We start from the raw sequence: 20074 nt of genomic DNA, 5'->3' as shown, positions 1-20074 counted from the left end.
TTTTAAATTTTAATTTGCAAGTTTGGGTTGATGATGATGATAAAGTGCTGGAGGGAATACAGCCCTTTTTATAACGATAGGTCAGTTCTATTCATCTGCAAGCAACACTATGAACCAGCAATAGTAATGTGCAAGGCCCAAAAACCAATAGCTAATCCACAGTCTGAACCTGAACAACTTTATATGACAATAATATAAAAAGCTGCAAATGCATAAATGTTGACGGTGAACTTGCTGGCTCTGGCTAATGTTTATCCAAACTAGAGGCCTCACGAAAAAAATAGTGACAGTTCCATAACTCATCAAAAATGCATCAAGCTGAAAATCAAAATATTGGCCATACAAGCTGTTTTCTAAATTTAGCAGAATCACAAAGCAAACAATAAAACACCAAAAAAAGACAACCATTAACTCAAAATTTGCTGATTTCATTTTTTTTTTTTGTTTCTATCTTCCAGGACTTCGATAACATTTTAGCAATTCCTATGTTCCCTCCCGAACTTTTGGGCTTCACGATCCGCTAGCCACAAAAACAGCTTGAGGCAACTGATTCCTGTACATTCCCTATCCTCCTATGTACATGTCATGGAAAAAGCGTTGCAAAAGGTGGCTCTTCTAACATGACCGAACAAAAGACAATAAATTTCATCTGCTCCCTTGCCTTCCTTGACCAGAAGCCTGAGGAACCGTAACTGGCTTATGGAGTGTCGATGTCCCTTCGAATACTGTTGTTCGGGCACCCTTCAAATACTTTTGCAACTGAAAGATAAATTTTCATTAATCCTCTACCTTTATACACTACCATACACCAGTTGACTCAAATGCACAGTACCTACCTCATCTGAAGTTATTTTTGTAAAACCAAATTTCTTTGTCCAGATGGATTCAGCTTCATCAGCTGCCGGAAGCACAAAATGATTGACTTTCAAAGTTACCAGCAGTCTTTCTATGCAAGAAAAGAGAGACTGGAAGTATCCCTGATTAAAAAAAAAAAAGAAGAAATATATCAATCAGCAATGAAATGATGAATGGCCATAAAACTAGAACAGAATGATGGCACAAAAGGAAACCTTCAGCAAGATCACAACAATCCTAACCAGCCCTACCATCAAAATACAAGGTAAAACCTAATATCCTGAAAAATAAGATTAGAACCCCAGCACAAAGATACTGTCAGCTAAATCACCATCTTAGGCACACCTTCCACCTGAATACAAGGCATCTGTCTAAAACCCAGTGTCCTGAGAACAGGACTAGCATACAGAAAAGTTGCTCCAAAAATGACTTCTATAGTAATTCCTGTTTCTTGAAATACAAATGATCATAACTATTTCTTGAAGTAAATCCATAGTTCATGCTGATAACATAGAAATTTATTTGCATAAACTCCATGCCACGCACATACAAAACTAACCACTCAGAAAACCATTAACACGAATGAAGATTTCTTTTAGAGAAAAAAAGATCAATTGATGACAAACATACTGTCAGACTCCATAACAAATCAAATTACATACAATGTGGTTTCCTTGAACTGGAGCTAATTGAGATTACAGCGCTGACAAACTACAACAAATTCAGTCTACCATCTTAAAAATATAATTAACTTATTATGGTTACTTATGTTCCAGTAATCCCAAAAATTAATTAGTGGGGAAAAATGAGTTCAATGTCACCAACAGAAAAACCTTGACAAACCTAGATATGTAAAAGCCAGCCAGCTTAACTGCATCCACTTTTATGTTCCTGAACGCATGCACAATAAGTAGCACTATGGGAAAGATATCTGAACTAGCTCTTGTGAACTCACCTGCCCTTGATGTTCTCTGCTTGTTGCAACTAGCGGTAGTTCAGCAATTTCACTTCCCAGAACACGTAAAATCCCCGCACATACCACAGATGTACTGCAATGGAACCAAATTCAGGGACATTGCAACACTATTCAGACAATTAACAGCAATTATAAGCTCCCATGTATCAATTAACTCTTACCCCACGGTTAATAATATACAGTACATCCCTCCATAATCTTGGTCTCTCACAGTCCTCCTGTCATAGAATAGCAAAGAAAATTCATTCAGAAAGTAAAAAATAAATAAAGAGTAAATTTTGAGGAACTGAAAAAAGAATATAGTGAAGACAGACTAAATGATTTTCTCACCCATAAACCATTGTAGGAATAAGGTCCCTGCCAGTTACGGCATCAACAATTGGGTCAAAGGACTCCTGCAAAGCAACAATATTTTTTTTTCTTTAAAAAAAAAAAACCATAATTTTACAACAAAAGTTTAACAGAGAATATATCATTAGAGAAAATAATAAAGCTTCAAAAAATAAGGACAAGCAAAATGCAGTCATCAGGCTGACACGTATCAACACGTCACCAGAATTTCCATGACTCATCTTGTATTGGTGTCCTAACTCTAAAAGAATCATCCATGCCTTGGATATTGGTTTTTACTACAATTGCAAGCACAAGGAACATTACCATGCGAATGCCATCCCTCTTGTATCATTTACTTAAGATGGCATGCATGGTATATGTTCCTTTTCAACTTACTTACAATTGCCACCATCAGATGTCTGATGTATGTCAAGACGCAACAGACTAAAGAACAAAGGCAAGCTAGAAGAATATATTTATTCACATCAAAATCTCCTCTTCCTCGATAATATATGGCCATCATGCTCAACTTCTCAATATTGCAATTAATATGGTCACAACCATTTCTAGTTATTCAAACTAGCCCTGGCTCACTGACGGCTCTAACCAACAGTATATTTTAAAGCAAGAACAAAGCACAGCTGGAAAAGGCTTTAGCACTAAATTTAGGCTTAAAGTAAGCCACCATAAATTCAGACTAGAAAATGAGACCCAGTTCAGCAATTAGCAAGATATATGTGTTCTCACAGACAGCAAACCACAAGAAAAACGCATTATTCTGAAAACCAGGCAAAGGTTACCTACATCACTTCTTGTAATAGTGCAAACATTAACTTTACATAATGCCCGCAGCATGCCAGCCAGCATGCCTTGTGCCAACACCTCACTAGCTACAGACCTAAATCATCCTTGCACACGATGATATATGTATGCATATATTTACATAATTACATATATGTAACCACGCACCTACACATCTGTTAATATATCTTTGGAGAGCATGTACATACTGTATATGCATATCTTATCTTCAAAATGTGAACAGATCGACACTCAATAACACAGTCAAATTCTATAGCGACATCAACTGAAGAAAATGACCGCCCAGCCATCCTCTACTAATAATTCATACAAAAGCTAACCACCATGATGACTCTCTATAAACAACTCATTAGTCAAATACAATGTTTCACTAGCAAAATCATGAACCTCAAACAAACAGAATTTTCGAAGTTTCAACCCACAGACAACTTTGCACATCTTAGAGATGACAAAGAACAAAACTCATACCTCACATGAAGAAACTATAATTATTAACTCAGTTATCCAAGCAAAACATGGTTACAAGAAAAATCAATTCTACACATCATATCTATACTGCCAAACCTGTGACACTTACAGAAAGAACTTACACACAATTAATGATGTTATTCTCAAAAAAACAAATCTCAGAGGCAACTCTTTCAGTGGAAATAGATTATTTTCTCCAATAAGTAATCTAAGCTACGCGCCACCATGTCCACCTATGAAGCATGGGTACAGGATACAGATAGAACACTACACATGCACCAATATGGAAATTTCTGAAAAGGTAGGACATGAAATGAGTAGAATTCACTAAAACGTATACATGTATATATAAGCTAAAAACTTTACATGCATGCAGGAATGTATGGCTATGCGTGTATGCATGTTTATAAAAAAGGCACCCATAAAGCATGTTAGGTTTCAAGATAACATAATCCATACTATACATGGTAGCATTAACTTTTGAAAGATCCTCTTTTAGTCATTATTAGATTACAATCGATACTTTGTATTCTAAAATTGATATCATAAACAAAAAAATGAACCTACCCATCAATTTTGGCGGTATCAAGATAGTATCTCAAATGAATCCAGTATATGACCTGTTTTTTAAATTTTGAAAAATAGAATACTTTAACACAAATATAGGACACATTTCCAAGAAGTGTCCAACGAGTACAGGCATCCACTATGATAAAAAAAGACACTGCATGTGATTTTAAATATTCATGCTTCCTAGATGCCTGCCCATCATAGTCTGATTCTGACAAGCAATTTAATTAATTAATCTTATAATACATGAAGCAAGTAGCTACTCAACATACAATTTACTGATAATTGTGAGTAAAACTATTTGCCACTAAAATGGTTTTACAAAAAATTGGCTTTTCTTTTCGATCCCAATAAAATTGGCTTTTCTTTTCGCTATCCTCTTTGCTCTTCGGTTTCTTGGTAGAGGGATTAGATCTATTTCTTGGTATTAACAATGGGTTGGGAATGGGATCATCAGTTGAAGTAGCTCCGGCATCGTGGAAAGAAAGCAAGAGAAGCCTTGGAATCATTTCTTCGGATCAGAGAAGGGGATTCAAGAAGGCCATGATTCCGATCTAGCTGGAGTTTCACATCGGTTGTCATTGGATCAGGTTCTCGTTTATGATTCAGATAAAATGTGATTCAAGAAAGTAGAGTTTCATGTCTGTGTGATTCAAGAAAGTAGAGTTTCATGTCTGTGTGATTTAGATTCGTTGCGAGTCAAGAATTAGGTTTCACACGTATCATGCCTCTATGATATAAACCAGTCGTGATTCAAGAACTAAGACTTGATGTGCATGTTATCTTATGTTAATCACAAATCAGTCTCATTTCAAGAAATCTAGGTCAAGTTACAGAGAGGATCTTGGACTGTTGTAGTTGTAAAGTAGAATTTGCTGATTTCTGGGGATTGCCTTCTCTCCTTGGTTGATGGAACGGCGCATAATCGAGCCTCTCTCTGCGTCTTTCCCTTCTCAGGAGACACTCGGTAACCCTCGGCTTTCTGAGGCTATTTGACAGTAAGCCCTACATGGGCCAAGGATTTTCCGGGCTCAAGATTTAAGAGAGCCTGATTGGGTAATGAAGCAATACTTAGTATTCATTACATCCAGGTAGCCTCGGACACCTGGACGAGGATATTACTTGCAGTATTTCTTCAAACAATAGATGTTTTTTATTTATTTTTTTATTTTTTTTACCCTACAAACCTAGTAGCTGTATGCATGCATCTGTAACTCCTATATGCATTCTTTATATTTATGATCACCTCTCCTTATAGTAATTGAATAGCTAATAGCTGCATACGCTTTAGTTCCACAATGCTTTCTATAGATCCTTATACACTATGGATTCACTCCATTTCTACTATTTTGCTGCTTTAAAATTGTTAATCATTGATGTTATGGATGACCTCATCTCTATGATAAAAAAAAAAGACACTATGATAAAAAAAGACACTGCATGTGATTTTAAATATTCATGCTTCCTAGATGCCTGCCCATCATAGTCTGATTCTGACAAGCAATTTAATTAATTAATCTTATAATACATGAAGCAAGTAGCTACTCAACATACAATTTACTGATAATTGTGAGTAAAACTATTTGCCACTAAAATGGTTTTACAAAAACAAACTGATAACAGAAAACTTCAGATCGATGAGCACTCACATGGAAGATAGCAACAGCCTTTGAAAGCAATAATTTACTTTCTGCATCAGCAGTTTTGCCACTTAAAAGACGCCATCTTATGTCGATATCGGCATCCTTGTCGAAACCTTTGCTCTCACGCTTCTTCTTTATCACATCTGCATCTAATACAGGGAGTGGCTGCGCTCCACGAAGAAGCAACTTATGCAAAGCAGTACGAATCCTAGTGCAATCAGAAGTGCAGAACCACTCTCCCTCGGGCAACTCCTGTACCCATGTTAATAGTTAAGCTCAAAACTGTGAATGAGTAATGTGGTTAAGAGGGTGGGTACATGCGTCAGACTTTAAGAAGATTTTCAACCTCAGATTCACTCTGTCATGGTCTGTTCAGAAATTTCCATATCATAGGCACACTGACACCACTTACAAGGGAAAAATGGCTTGAACAAACTAAAAGACTTCATAACGCAACTACCTATTGAAAGGATAACAGGATTTAGAAGTAGTTACCTTCAAATCAGCCATCTTGTGTTCTCTGAGACACCCCACATGGTACTCCCTCTCGCACTGCAACAAACACAAAATTCAGTGAGTAAAAAGAAATGGGAACATCAGCTTTAATATCTACTAATAACTGTATAAGTTGGAGAATGGATGCAACTTACTAAACAAAAGAAGCTTAACTAGCGAGAATCAAAAACATACCTGGTCACAGAGCATGACAGTGCGGTCATCAAATCCTGACTTACAAAAGTCATGGCACCTGCGACATATTTAGGATCCCCAGAAGGAAAAATCATTAGAGCACCCAAAGTCCAAAACCAACAATGAATCAAATCATCAGACCAACTGACATGCACAAACTTTTGGGCAGAGATGCACAATTTTTACTTGAAAGCTGTGTGTTACACAAAGTAAGAAGCAAAAACAACACATGCGAAAAGGCAGCGAGTCCTCTAGGTTAAACAAGATGTTAGAGGACAGAATAGTTCCATGGAGCCAAAGCAAACCGATAAATAACAGCATGTCTACTTCAGCCAGATCAGCAGAGAACAAAAATTATTTTAGCAACTAGGTCTATGGTAAACAAAATTTCAAATTGAGCACATAGCTTACATGGGTTCAATGCACGCAAAGAAGCATAAACATTAACTTAGCAAACAAGTTTGATGAATGAATAATAGTGCATAACAAGTTAGCTGAATTGTTAGGAATTAAAAGCATTTACTGGTACACAAAGTTCATGAATAGATAGAATGCTAACCTGCACAGGACACAGCCACCGATATCAGCATTGAGCGTTGAGACAATACGGATTTGTCGCTTGGATATCTGCTCCATAGGGTCAACTCCAGCAACCCTCCCAGCAGCAATAGCATTATCATTATGTGCCACACTCCTATCTCTTTGACGGAGATTCTGACAATATCGACAGTGCCAGTCCCCTCTGGGTATGCTCAATAAACCGACACATTCTGCATCTCAAATGGTCTCAGATGCCATATTAAAAACATATATTACAAAATTGACATACTAAAAGGAACTATAGATTGAGCCTTCATTGGGTAACAGGTATTCTGCAGTCTGGCATGATATCTGTAAACATGTACAATCTGAAAACCTAAATCACTAGTTTTTTTTTTGTTCATGCTAGATTGTTATAAACTGTATTTGATGTACATACAGGGGCAGTTTAACTATAAACATATATATATATATATATATATATATATATATATATACATATACATTATGTAATGCAATGTAATGCATGTATAATATATATACATATATGTAATGTAATGTATGTATGTATGTATAAACGGAGGCATCTGCGTTGGTAGAGCCTCCATTCGCCGTGTCCTCAAGAAAAAAATCCTTATTTCAAAAAAATAAAATACAATAGACTCATCTTCGTAAATTACTTGAAAAAATATGCCCCTGGCACCCTGCCAAACAATATGCTCCCTACGCTTTTCAATCCCCACCGTTCATCAATAAATTGCACCAGCTAGGCACGTTAAGCAAGATCGAGAAGAGACCATGGAAAGACCATGGCAGACTTTTTATGTGTTTGCTCAACAAATGACTCCCAACGAAGAGCCACTGTAGAAGAATCATTTCCATCCTGGATTTGGAATCCCTCGATACCTTCATCCGAGGTTTTTGTGAATTGCAAATTACTTGGAAATAGATTTGGAATTCCTCGCCATCGTCATTTGAGGTTTTTGTAAATCACAAATTACTTGGAAAAAAAAAATCCTCCTCAAAAAAAAATCCATATTTCAAAAAAAAATGATAGAAGGATAAGTCCGACCAAGACTCATCGAAAGAGAAGTAGGAGAGATGGAAAAAAAAATTTTAAATTTAGATCTCCAAACTTTTTTATAAAAAAAAAGAAAGATTTTTAAAGTTTCGATCTTCAAAATTCCAATACCGAAAAAAAAAATTCATTGATTTCTAAAGTTGAGATCTCTTGCAAGTCATCGGTTAGAAATACACTCACTAATCAATTTCTGATTGGGATCTCACAAGGCCGCCACATATCGCTACCTCTTACTACAAGAGACTGAAATATGATTGTCGAAGATATTTTTGCGATCAACTCTCGTACATTAGTATATTCTCTCCATCCCGAGCTCAAAAATGCTACTGCCATTAGTGGTAATGCTGATCGATGGGCAACATTGTCCGCACTACCATTGGGAGAGTTGGAGGTAATGAGAGGAGAGGATTGAAGGAGAAGAGGAAGGAGAGATGGAAGGGTTTAAAAATGGTTAAAGATAAAAATAATAAAAAATGATGGGTTTAGGAAGAAGCTTCATGGAATTAGGATCGTCGAATCTTCACAAGATTTATCCGATAGATTATAATGCATGCTATGCACAAAATATAGTTTTTTTTAATTATTTTAACTATTTTTAAAATGCATACAGAATAGATATAATAAAATAGATAAATAAAGTCAAATATTGCTTTAAAAAAATCGCATCCCATGCATCACATGAGGTAATAAGCTAGTATATATGTATGTATGTGTGTGTGCGTGTAGGTATGAACGTATGTATATATGTATGGTAACACAAATAAGAAACTCATTTTGTTACTTCGTGTAAGAACGCATGCTTCCAATAGGCATGTCTATTAATAGATTCAAAGGATAATAGCAAAAGAGCTGATGAAAAAAAAGAGATTATGGGTGTTGTTGCATCAGACCCATTCAATTGACAACATTTTCTGACGTTTTTTCATGTTTGTTCTTGAGGAAATGGTAATGTAAATCACTGTCCTTTTTTAATGAATTGTGCATCAGCATTACACTGACCATAATTAATATATGCAACAATGTCTTATACAGAACACTGATAATGCAGCATAATATCTTGAACAGAACATCAATAATCACTTAAAGCCAGCCGCATATTACCAGAATAACAGGGGAAAAAAATAAAGCAAGGTTATGCTATATAAATTCAAAATGACCTCCATAATATTAAATTAAAATAAATGTAAAATATTGAAAGGCAACACATTGACTGGTAACCTTAGGGAGATCAAATGGAGCTAGAGCTCTGGATTTTTATGATATTTATGAAGGATAACAAACTGCACCAAATATGGAGCCCAAATGCATACAGATTCAGAAGCAGAAATAGAGATAAAAAAAAAAATCTCATGTCTGAATGACTCATTAAAGATGCCAATAATCACCACAATAGGTTCTTGCAATTTCCTTCACACATCGCTGTATGCATGAAACTTTAAACAAGACAACTAATGTTCTAAACTGAAAGATTCGTGACAATGTAAGTACCTTTGTGGAAGGCCCTAGGACAGAGATCGCAAAGGAGAAGATTCCCACCATCTGCACAAATGCTGCAGAGATCATCATTTTCACTCGTTGACAACTTTCGGCCATTAGATAGCAACACAGATAATTCATGAAGCGAAACTCCATTGGAAGTATAGATGTTATTGTAACTGGAAAATCAGAACAAAAGTAAAAGTAATAAGGATTTTAAGATGTCTGGAAGCATGCAACAAGTTATAGATTATTTTTAATCATCAACTCACGGTTTGCGTCGTGAAGCCCGACCAGCATGAGCTTCAAACTGTGAAGGACTCACCTGCAATTTAGAATTAAGAAAGTCAAAACCTTCAAATGGAATATTCAAAAATCAACAAATTTGAACAAATCCATATTTTACCACAGTCTTGCAGCAGTGACAGTATATCCCAGACTCTTTTATATAACCCTGAAGCAATCTCTGTCGAATCACCATGACAACCACATTAAACAAATAACCACAAAAAAGGCTGCTAATCACAAAAAGAATCATTTAATCATCTTAAAAAACAACCTTTCCACGAACATAGTAGGCCACTTCAGTTCCCTGAGGTAAAATGTCATTCATAAAAACCAGTTTGTGCAACCCTAAGTCCCTGGCACAAAGATATTTCAACAACAGATATAAATGGCAAGATAAGGGAAAAAACCCAAACAGAGAACCAGCTATACAAAACAAATCTTTAATAAATGAACTTCAGATACCAACTTTCTGGTCAACTTTCCCCCACTATTCTTCTTATTTGGTGGCAGATTCTTGGTTGAGCTATCTGATGGATCCTGTAATGACCCTGTCTTTGATGACCTGAAGTACAACAATCATATGAAAGCCATATAAAAGGAACATCTGCTACCATATTGTAAAGAAAAAGAAGAAAAATACATCCAAGGCAGAAGAAAAAGGGGCATCCCTCGTGGAATGGAATATAGATCATAAAGTAAGAATGCATCAAGAAAAGAATTTTAACTCCAACAAAATAATATTGAAAAAACAAAACATGTAAGATGTTCAACTCAAGGATGCAGTGCAATGTTTCAGTTTTCTCCACAACTATCATAAACATCAGTCAGATAACGTGCAAGACACTTCTACCATATATTACATTATTTTCATATATATAATGTAACTTCAAAATATTTTTTTCAAGTTATTTATAGGGTTAACACTGGAAAAATTCTAGACTCCATATGTTTAGTTGTAAAAATTTTATGTTTACAATTGTTAATAAGAGGAAAACAATGTTGTAGAGCTTTTGTTTGCTCAATCTCTTATTCCCCTTTTTCTTTAAGCCAACAAATATTATGCTTTCTTTTACCTAATCTCGTCGCCAAATATGACATGGAATTGGAGGTACAAAGGTACATAGTACAGCCTTCATATGCCCTTTTACTCTCATTTTGTTTAGCTTGGATAATTACCTTGCTAATTTACCATCAACTTGTTCTTCAGCGATCACTATAAAAATACACCACAGCCAGTAAATCCAATGATTTTTTAACTCAAAGATCTAACACAACTAACATAGCATCAAATGTCACATGTTCCATCCCATTATCTTGTTTTATATTAGGATGATCTTGTCCTCTTCTAATTATGCACCACAAATAGAACCATTGGCAAACCAGCCAAGCATCAAACCACATGAAGCAATAGGCTCAAATGACCTATTGATAAAAGTACATAAAGTCATGGACCAAAAAAAGGGAAAAAATTCCATAGTTAAAAGCTAGAAAAGATAATGTGACTGAAATTGAGCCAAGAAATCATAGTGGAGAAACTGAATAAAGAAAAAAGGTAAATCTAGGATTGCAAATGAGTCAAGCTACTCGAGCTCGACTCCACTACTATCGAGCTTGAGTAGCTCGAATAGTTTTCCGAATCAAGCTCGAGTAGCAAGATACTCGGCTCAAAGGATTGCAAACCTATTTTATACATGCATGCATGCATGCATGTGTGTGTGTGTGTGTGTGTGTGTGTGTGTATATATGTATGTATATATATATATAATATGAGTAGGTTAAGTCTCGAAATCAAGCTTGAGTATAGCTTCGTTGCAATTTAAGCCAAAAGTCTAATTGATCTAGAGTACTGCCTTTGTTTCCATCGAGTCAAGCTTGGGATATTAAGGCTTAATCAATCTTGACTCAAGCTTTGAGGCTAAGTATTTTGAATCAAGTTGAGCTTAGCTTCTAGCTGCTTTACTTTTCTTGGCCTAATTGCACCCCTAGGTAAATCTATATGTGTGTGTGTGTGTATGAAGGAAAATGAGATACTTGTCAAAGGTAGAAGTGGACACATAACTACCTATCCCACAATATGGTAGTACCAACATACATGTACCCACCTCTTCTTTGGTCATTAAACAATTTAAGAATACAATAATTAATTTCTCTCTCTCTCTCGCTCTCTAACAAAGCCACACACAACTAGACTGGCATCGTTTTGAAAAAAACAACAACAAAAATAACAATAATAATAATAATAAAGAAAGAAGGAAAGAAGAAGTCCTTATATCAGTATTGCATAAAACGAATTGAAGGAGATATACCTGACAGTACTAGCAGTTCCATGTGATGGGCTTGGAGTTTTTGGTTGCTGCTTTGAATCGAGACATGAATCACACAGCAGTGCAAACTTCCCGGAGAGTGAAGTAAGAAATGACTCTGTGAATAATCAGATACAAGTAATCATCTGAACAGGTCCAGGCGTACCCAAATACAATCTACCATTGAAAGTCAAAAGCATGAAGTCTCTTACCAACAAAAAAAAAAGCATGAAATCTTACCTTTGCACTTCTGGCAAGTAACTGGTTTCTTTGGAGGTGCTTGACCTATTGCATTCTGGATTGCAGCCTCCAGCATGTCTAATGGAGCACTCGTGCATGCTTTTAGAACATCACGAAGGCTATTCCCATTTTCCAAAATGATGAAATCTGATGGATGCTTCTTCGTGCTACCAGCATGCAGTTCAAACTGATAAGCTGAAACAGCCTGCAATGCCCATAACAATGCCAAATGACTAAACATATTCACACACAGGGATCTGTCCCATATCAACGTGAAGAAAGAAAAGGAAGCACTCACCTTGGAACCATTGCATGAAGAACAAGAGCACAAAATAGAGTTTCCCTTTATCACGCCCTGAAGCACCGCTTGCTGTGATAACATTACCATTAAAAAAAAAATCCTGATCAAAATTACAATGCCAATAAATATGACTGGGGGAAAAAAAAAAGGCTTATCAGGTGTCTAGCAGGAAACCTAAACAATCTATACACCTAGGCTAGAAGGAAGAACTTCATTAAGCCAATTGCTACTATTTATGGAAAGGTGTCGATGTTTCAGCATGCAATGTGAACAACAAAATTGGTGCACATACCTTGCCATTCGAGGTATTGTACTTGACAGGCAACCCCTCAAGCAAACCAGTAGAGAGCAAGTCCCTAACATTTGCTGGAAGCTTCGTCAGCACAATTTTCTTGGACATCTTCAGTTCCATCTTCTTCTTGGGCGTCGAATTCAAAGATCCATCCTCAATATTTGCCTCAGCCTTCCGGTCCTCTGATCCAACAGACCCACTACTAGTAGTCACGGTTTCCCCTGCTCCAAAATCTTCCTCTTTAGCCTTAATTGTCTGCCTTGTAAACTTCCTGACAGGCTTCTCTGAGAGACTATTTTCATCCTTAGACCCATCATGAGCATTTATCACCATCGGAAATTCCAGGATAACGACTTCATCCTCCATCGGGGGGTCCTTCAATGCTGACCTCGTGAACCTTCTGGCGGGCTTCTTCAATTCATCATGATCGTCTACTACAATTGGCATCTCCGCCACAGAACCAGCCTGATCTAATGTTGATAGAGGGGTTGGAGTCGCTGGTTCTTGCAAGGTGACCTTCGATGAGGACGTCGTGACCCGTGCCGTGCCATCCATCCTCAGTCCATCTTGACCATCGATTACAATTGGGTCCTCCAAGGCACAACCATTCTCCAATCGGTCACCATTAGCCTTGCAGGCAACGTAATCGTCAATCACAATTGGGGTCTCAACCCCATTATCATCAATCACCGATCCAGTTGCCTCAATTGGAGGCGAAGAAGCCACTGCCGGCACTGGCGAGCCTTCCGATGTAACCTTTAATCCTGCTTCCGTAAAACTTTTAATGGGCGTATCACCATCCACTTTAACCTCATCAAGAACGCCGATCTGAGAAGAATTCTCCACAACAGACCAATTCTCTGGAAGGTTGCAATCCGGCATCGCCTCATCCTGTGCATCCACCACAATTGGGGCCTCTGTCTTGGCTTCATCCGTACGATCGACCACAACTGGTGCTTCTGCCTCGATCTGGCAAATATTTGGAGCGGGATTCGGCGCCACCGGCTCTAGCGGCAGTCCAGCAGCCTTGGACGCCAGATCTTGGGCATCGGCCTTCTTGGGCCTCTTGGAATCGCGAGAAAGGGCGGCGGGGGAGAAGGAGAGGGACTTACCAGAGCGGGTGCGGCCGAGGGACACTGGGAGGGTGGCCTGGGAGCGGAGCGCGAAGGCGAACTCCCGCTTAAGGCCGGATCGGACGCCGGAGCGGAGCACGTAGTCCTCGGTATCGGAGGGGCCGTCGCCGTTCGCCATCACCACGAGGACCGTCCAACGAACAAGGGTTTCGGGGAGCGGTCTCCAGCGGCGGGATGGGAGAAATCCAAGATCGGGAGATGAATTGGGGAATTAGGGTTCGCGCCGGCTTTATATCGTTGGTAGGGAGAGGGTCTACGGTTTCTGGAAGCGAGCAGAAACGAGGCGGAGAGGGAATAGGATTAACCCGCCCCAGATGTAGATGTATTGTATAGAATATAGATATTAATGGCAGCAATTTGGGAAGGGAAAGGAAAGTGGGGAGCGTTGGGGTGACGACGAGAGGAGGGGCAGAAAGGGAAAGGCAAAGGTAAATTGGAACGAGGGATCAAGTTGGGAGGATATCCCGAGGTGAGTTTTATTGCCTAAAATACCCCTCCATGCCCAACCGAGCCGGCGAGACTCGCGGGCGAGGTCGTTTCGGATTTGGCGTTGGGCTGGTGCAGTTGCACTGGATCGACCGGGAATTGGATGGATATCCGGCTGAGATCTGACAGCTCGACCGTGTGTCAAATCCGTATTGCAAGTGGGATTGGTTGGGTCCGGTCTAGTTCAACTCAGAGCTATTGCTGAAGGTTCTAGCTCGGATCGGGTTAGCTGGAGTTGAGGATTAAATCTGTAAAATAAATTTCTTATAAGAGTTGGATCCGATAAAAAATTTTTGATATTCAAATCAAAAATTTAGAACAGATGGAAAAAAATGAGCATGAGAAAAAAAATTATATATATTAAGGGTCCCTTGTGAGCTTGCTGAGAAGTCGTGAGGAGAAAAAAGAATCAAGTGATTAGTTTTATCTTATTAGACGAGATATATTTATTTTCTCCTATTTTATCTGAAGAGATATATTTATTATTTTTTTTCTTATTCGCTCACAGCCGATTGTCATACAGATTTTGAGATTTTCTCAACTAGTATAAATCAAATATAATATTTTTTCAAAATATCAACTTGGGTCAGACATCATCAAGGTCGGATCGGACCTAGCTTCCCTATGTATCAGCTTTAACCGAGAAAAGAATTAGATCGGATGAAGAGAGTATATCATATGCCCCCTACTCTCAAATCTGAACTAGAATTAGGTCGGATGAAGGAAATATATCATATATTAGCTTTAAGTAGTAGCCGACGCTAATCCTGATTCAGACGTCCAATGCATGAAGATTGTAGTATCATTTTAAATAAGTCACATTTGGATAACCGACCTATGCTTTCTTAGGTCAAATGGCATAAGTCGAGGTGTTTAGGCACCTTCTTTGGACAGTCTTTCGAAAGTAGTGTACTCTTTAGCTAGGCTCATTCTCAGGGTGGCTTTAAGTATTTGTGTGATTATTCTTTTGAGATTCTTAGGTCAGGTCGACATTGCTGATGTTTTGAGCTTTCAAAGATTCTTTTCGTCTAAGACGAGAGGCTTTCGAGAGTCCTTTAAGTTAGTCCTCGCTTCTTGATTGTCGAAGTTTTCGATTTGGATGATTTGTATTCGTGGGCTCTAAAGGTTATTTATGGTTAACCCTCACATCTCGCACAACCAAGGCTTTTCATCGACTCAGCTCGTTTTAGGAACAAGGGACCTCCGAGGGTCCTTTAGGTTAGCCCCTGCTTTTTAATCACTGAGATCTTTGGCTTGGATGACTTGTACTGTGGGCTTTAAGAGTCCTTCCTAATTAGCCTTCGCTTCTCGCATGATTAAGATTTTTTATCAGCTTAGCTCGTTTTAGAAATGAGGAGCCTTCAAGAGTCTTTCAATTAAACCCTAGCTTCTTGGTTATCGAGTTCTTCAGCCCAAATGACTTGCATTTGTAGGCTCCAAGGATCCTTCATGGTTAGCCCTCGCTCCTCGCATGACCAAGATTTTTTCTTCAACTGAGCTTGTTTTAGGAACAAAAAGCCCCTAAGGATCCTTTAGGTTAGTCCTCACTTTTTGATCGTCAAGATCTTCGGCTCAAACGACTTGCATTTGTAGGCTCCGAGGGTTTTTCATGGTTTACCCTTACTTTTCGCACAATCAAAAATATTTCATTAGCTCAGCTCGTTTAGGAATGAGAGGCCTTCGAGGATCTTTCAGGTTAGTCCTTGCTTTTTGATCGCTTAAGTTTTTGGTCCAGATTGCTGAGATTTGTAGGCTTCGAGGATCCTTCATGGTTAGCCCTTATTTCTCGCATGACCAAAGCTTTTTCATCGGATGAGCTCATTTTATGAACAAGGAGCCTTCGAGGATCCTTTAGGTTAGCCCTCGCTTTTTAATCGTCAAGGTCTTTAGCCCATATAGCTTGAATTTGTGGGCTTTGAGTATCCTTCGAGATCAGCTCTCGCTTCTCACACGATCAAGGATTTTTCATCAATTCAACTTATTTAGAAATAAGGGGCCTTCGAGGGTCCTTCAAGTTAGCCCCCATTTTTTGTCGTGGAGGTCTTTGGACCAGATGGTTAGGATTTATGAGCTTTGAGGGTGCTTCATGATTAACCCTTATTTCTCGCACGATTAAGGCTTTCTCGTTGGCTAAGCTTGTTTTAGAAATGAGGGTCCTTCAGGTTAGCCATCACTTTTTGGTCATCGAGGTCTTTGGACTGGATGACTTGGATTTGTGAGCTTCGAGAGTCCTTCATGGTTAGCCATCATTTCTTGGGCGACCAAAGATTTCTGCTCTATTTATCTTGGGATGAGTGGCATTCTTCACTTATGATCATCCGAAATCTTCGGGCCGAGAGTGCTTGAAGGCTCTAAGGGTCCTCTGTCGTTAGCCCTCGCTTTTTGGACGATCAAGGATTTCTACTCTACAAGTCTTAGGATGAGCGGTATTCTTTGTTCATAGTCATCCGCGATCTTCGGCCTAATCCAACTTTACGTTCAGGCGCTGCAAAAGAGTTTGGTTAATTATCTTAGTCTCCTTCGGTCAGCTTTTGTCAGATCGACCTCCTTAGATCAGCTTTTTACATCATCTTTTTCGGATCGGCTTTGTTAGGTTAGCCTCCTTAGATTGGCTCCATTGGATCGGCCTCTTTAGGTCATCTTTATCAGATTGATCTCCTCATATCAGCTTTGTTAGATCTGTCCTCTTAGGTCGGCTCCATCGGACCGTCCTCCTTCGATCGCCATTGTTAGATTAGTTTAAGGTTTTAACACCAAATCTCATCTCTCTCTTGGTGAGTCTCGGTTGGGTGGGGTCTCCCTTGCAATTATGTCTAAGCTTTTAACATTACTTCAGACTTTTAAACTATTTTTTTATAGTTAATTAAATTACATTCAAGTCGGTCCTTATTTGTGCTACATAAGTATCACAGTTTTTTTGAACTTCTGCACCTGGAGTCCTCTTTTAATCAAATCGAGAACTTTGATTACCAAAAAAAAAAAAGTCAAATCGAGAACTTGCAACCTTGGCTACAAGTAGGTTGATGTTTTCAATATTTTTTGGGCATTACTCATGCCTCTTAATATTTGCATCGCGACTAGAAAAGAAAAGAAAAATTAAATTTGAGCTACTTCTGGTTGTGTGAGGCTGAATCGGCTTTTTAAGTAGTTTGGGAATGATAACTTACCATGTCTAAGGGAGCGGGAAGAAATTGAATGAGCGGATGATGCGTTACCCACGGAATCTTCAACGGCCGAACTCCTTCCATGCAGCCAGATGCAGTCGGTAGTGGGTACGTATGGAAGGGCATTTTGGTCATGATAGTGAAGGGACGGGATTTCTTGGAGACGTGGTGCGGAAAGGAAGGTGACGGGATTTGAATCGCCTATTGGCTGGTTTATTCCGGAAAGAGAAATTGGAGCCCGGGAGCCGCGCGAAAATTTCCTCAATCTTTGTGCTGACGAGAACCTCCTCGGGCGGGGTAAAACAACAAATACGAAATAGTGCGTCCGCTTGGATTTAATTGGGTGGCCTGAGGCGGTGCGTGATGTGGCCCGTGAATGCTGTAGCCGAGAGCGCTTGGCGGGGGACTTGGCGAGGAAGTAATGTAGCTGGGTGGGGCCCGGAGAGGTAGCAGGCGATTCTTTCTTTTCGGATGAGAAGAGGTAGAAGGCGATTGATGGAGCCCCCCTGGGTTTGGAGGGAGTCCTAAAAAATTCATAGCCGTTGTGGACATGGGGGGCAGATAAATTTTAATTTTTGGATGAGCAAGAATTCCACTACATTTTCTACGTTAGCTTTCAAACAACTGCTATCATTATCATTATTTACCATTTACACTAATTATCTGTATATAAATAATATTTTTTGATTTGAAAATTTTTTGGAAACTAAAAGTAACTATTTGACAAGAAGATAATTAATTCAACATCTAATACACACACATATATATTTTACCTGTGCAAAACTCTCCACTCACCACATAATCTATATTAATAATAGGGATGGCAATGGTTCAAATATAGATCAGATTGATCCAAATCGGTATCCATCCCATAAGTAAAAATTTTATATCCATATCCATCTCAAATCAAATTAAGTAGAGATGTATATTAGATTGGATCCATGTAAACAATATAAAATTATAATAATTTTGAAAAGAGATATATATTAAGATTATATTGAATTGAGTTTGGATTAAGACACACTAATATCCATATCTGACTCAAATCCACTTTAAATATTTTTTTCAGAACTTATATTTATTCTGAATTTCAATTGGATCGGATAAAATTCATTCCATTTGGATCGGATATCCGATGCATCGGTTAAAATTACCATCCCTAATTAATAACGATATTGCTAGAGCACTTTATTTTAAATAATAGCTCATAATAATATCATATTATTAATAAGAAGCTTAATAGTTTCTTAAACAATATTAAATAAAAAACTTTCACTAGTACTACTAAATTAATACACTAATTGATGATATTATTAATAATCATATTTATTTAATATATAAGATATTGATAAAAATGTATTCATCATGTAAACTATATGCTAGTATGTGTGTATATGTATGTATGTGTGTACATTTATGTATGTGTGTGTACATACATACGTATTAAAATAGAGACTTACAAAGCTCTCCATTTGACGTGCAGTTACCCATATCAACGACGTTAGTAATAAAAATTCTTATTTTGGGAAATGATTAAGATTTTTATTTAATATGGTTCTTTATAAAAATATGATATTTTGATATGTAAATTATATTAAGAATCTTATTAAATTATTATATTGTGTTGAATAAAATAATTTTCGTTAGTATTGCTAAATTAATACATTAATTAATAATATTATTAATAACCATATTTTCTTATGTATGGTGATCTTAATGAAATTTTCACTTGTATTGTACTTATACATATCTTGCACGAGTCATTAAATTTATATTAGTATTTTATTAATCTGTATAATATTTTAATGATCATGATTAAAGTACAACTACTAATGATCTCATTATACTGCATTTTAATATTCTCTAAATGCAATAGCTTTCAATTTATTATTATATGATCTTATTACTTTATAATAAACTAATTTTGAGCCTGCGCATTGCGCGTGGTTTCTAAGTCACATAACGGATTATTTTAAAAAAAATATTTATAAATAATAAAATAATATCCATCCAAATTGTTGATGTCCACTCATATTCTCAACTACAAAGTTTTTATTGCAAAGAGATTATAATATCAGGCTTTAAGAACACCATTTAAATTACATAAGTGGGCTTTAATAACATTATTCTTTAATTCAATGCTTTAAGAATTGTTAGGTAGAAAAGTCTAAATACATGACATATTGCAGATTGATTTTGATCCAAATGACATTCATGGATATAACGTGCTACTTATATGAACAATTTAAATAACTAATCAATCTTCTTTCAGTTTCTGCTTTCATTTATATATATTAAATATAATTTTATTTTATCGATATATATACATATATCATTGCAATTTTGTACCGTGATAGTATATCATGACATTAATATAAAAAAATTATTATAAATAGCATGAAATAAGATCAAA

General features: G+C 37.4%; 1 protein-coding gene across 1 annotated transcript; it reads right to left on the bottom strand.

Moving 5' to 3' along the window:
* Positions 1-407: 407 nt before the first annotated feature.
* Positions 408-14267, bottom strand: LOC105055615 (uncharacterized). The gene is made up of 18 exons (XM_073246457.1): positions 12879-14267; positions 12584-12655; positions 12286-12490; positions 12049-12163; positions 10209-10304; positions 10014-10095; positions 9861-9920; positions 9727-9779; positions 9467-9633; positions 6917-7127; positions 6358-6415; positions 6163-6219; positions 5674-5919; positions 2162-2226; positions 1993-2049; positions 1811-1904; positions 837-977; positions 408-759 (listed from the first exon to the last, which is right to left on the bottom strand). Exons 1-18 carry the CDS (start codon positions 14127-14129, stop codon positions 646-648), a joined length of 3144 nt encoding a protein of 1047 aa, XP_073102558.1. The 5' UTR covers positions 14130-14267; the 3' UTR covers positions 408-645.
* Between the last annotated feature and the right edge of the window lie 5807 nt (positions 14268-20074).

Source organism: Elaeis guineensis, chromosome 12 (genome assembly GCF_000442705.2).
Source record: "Elaeis guineensis isolate ETL-2024a chromosome 12, EG11, whole genome shotgun sequence".
NCBI classification, from domain to species: Eukaryota; Viridiplantae; Streptophyta; class Magnoliopsida; order Arecales; family Arecaceae; genus Elaeis; species Elaeis guineensis.
Note: the sequence above shows the minus strand (reverse complement) of the source record. Positions and strands in the feature narration are given on the sequence as shown.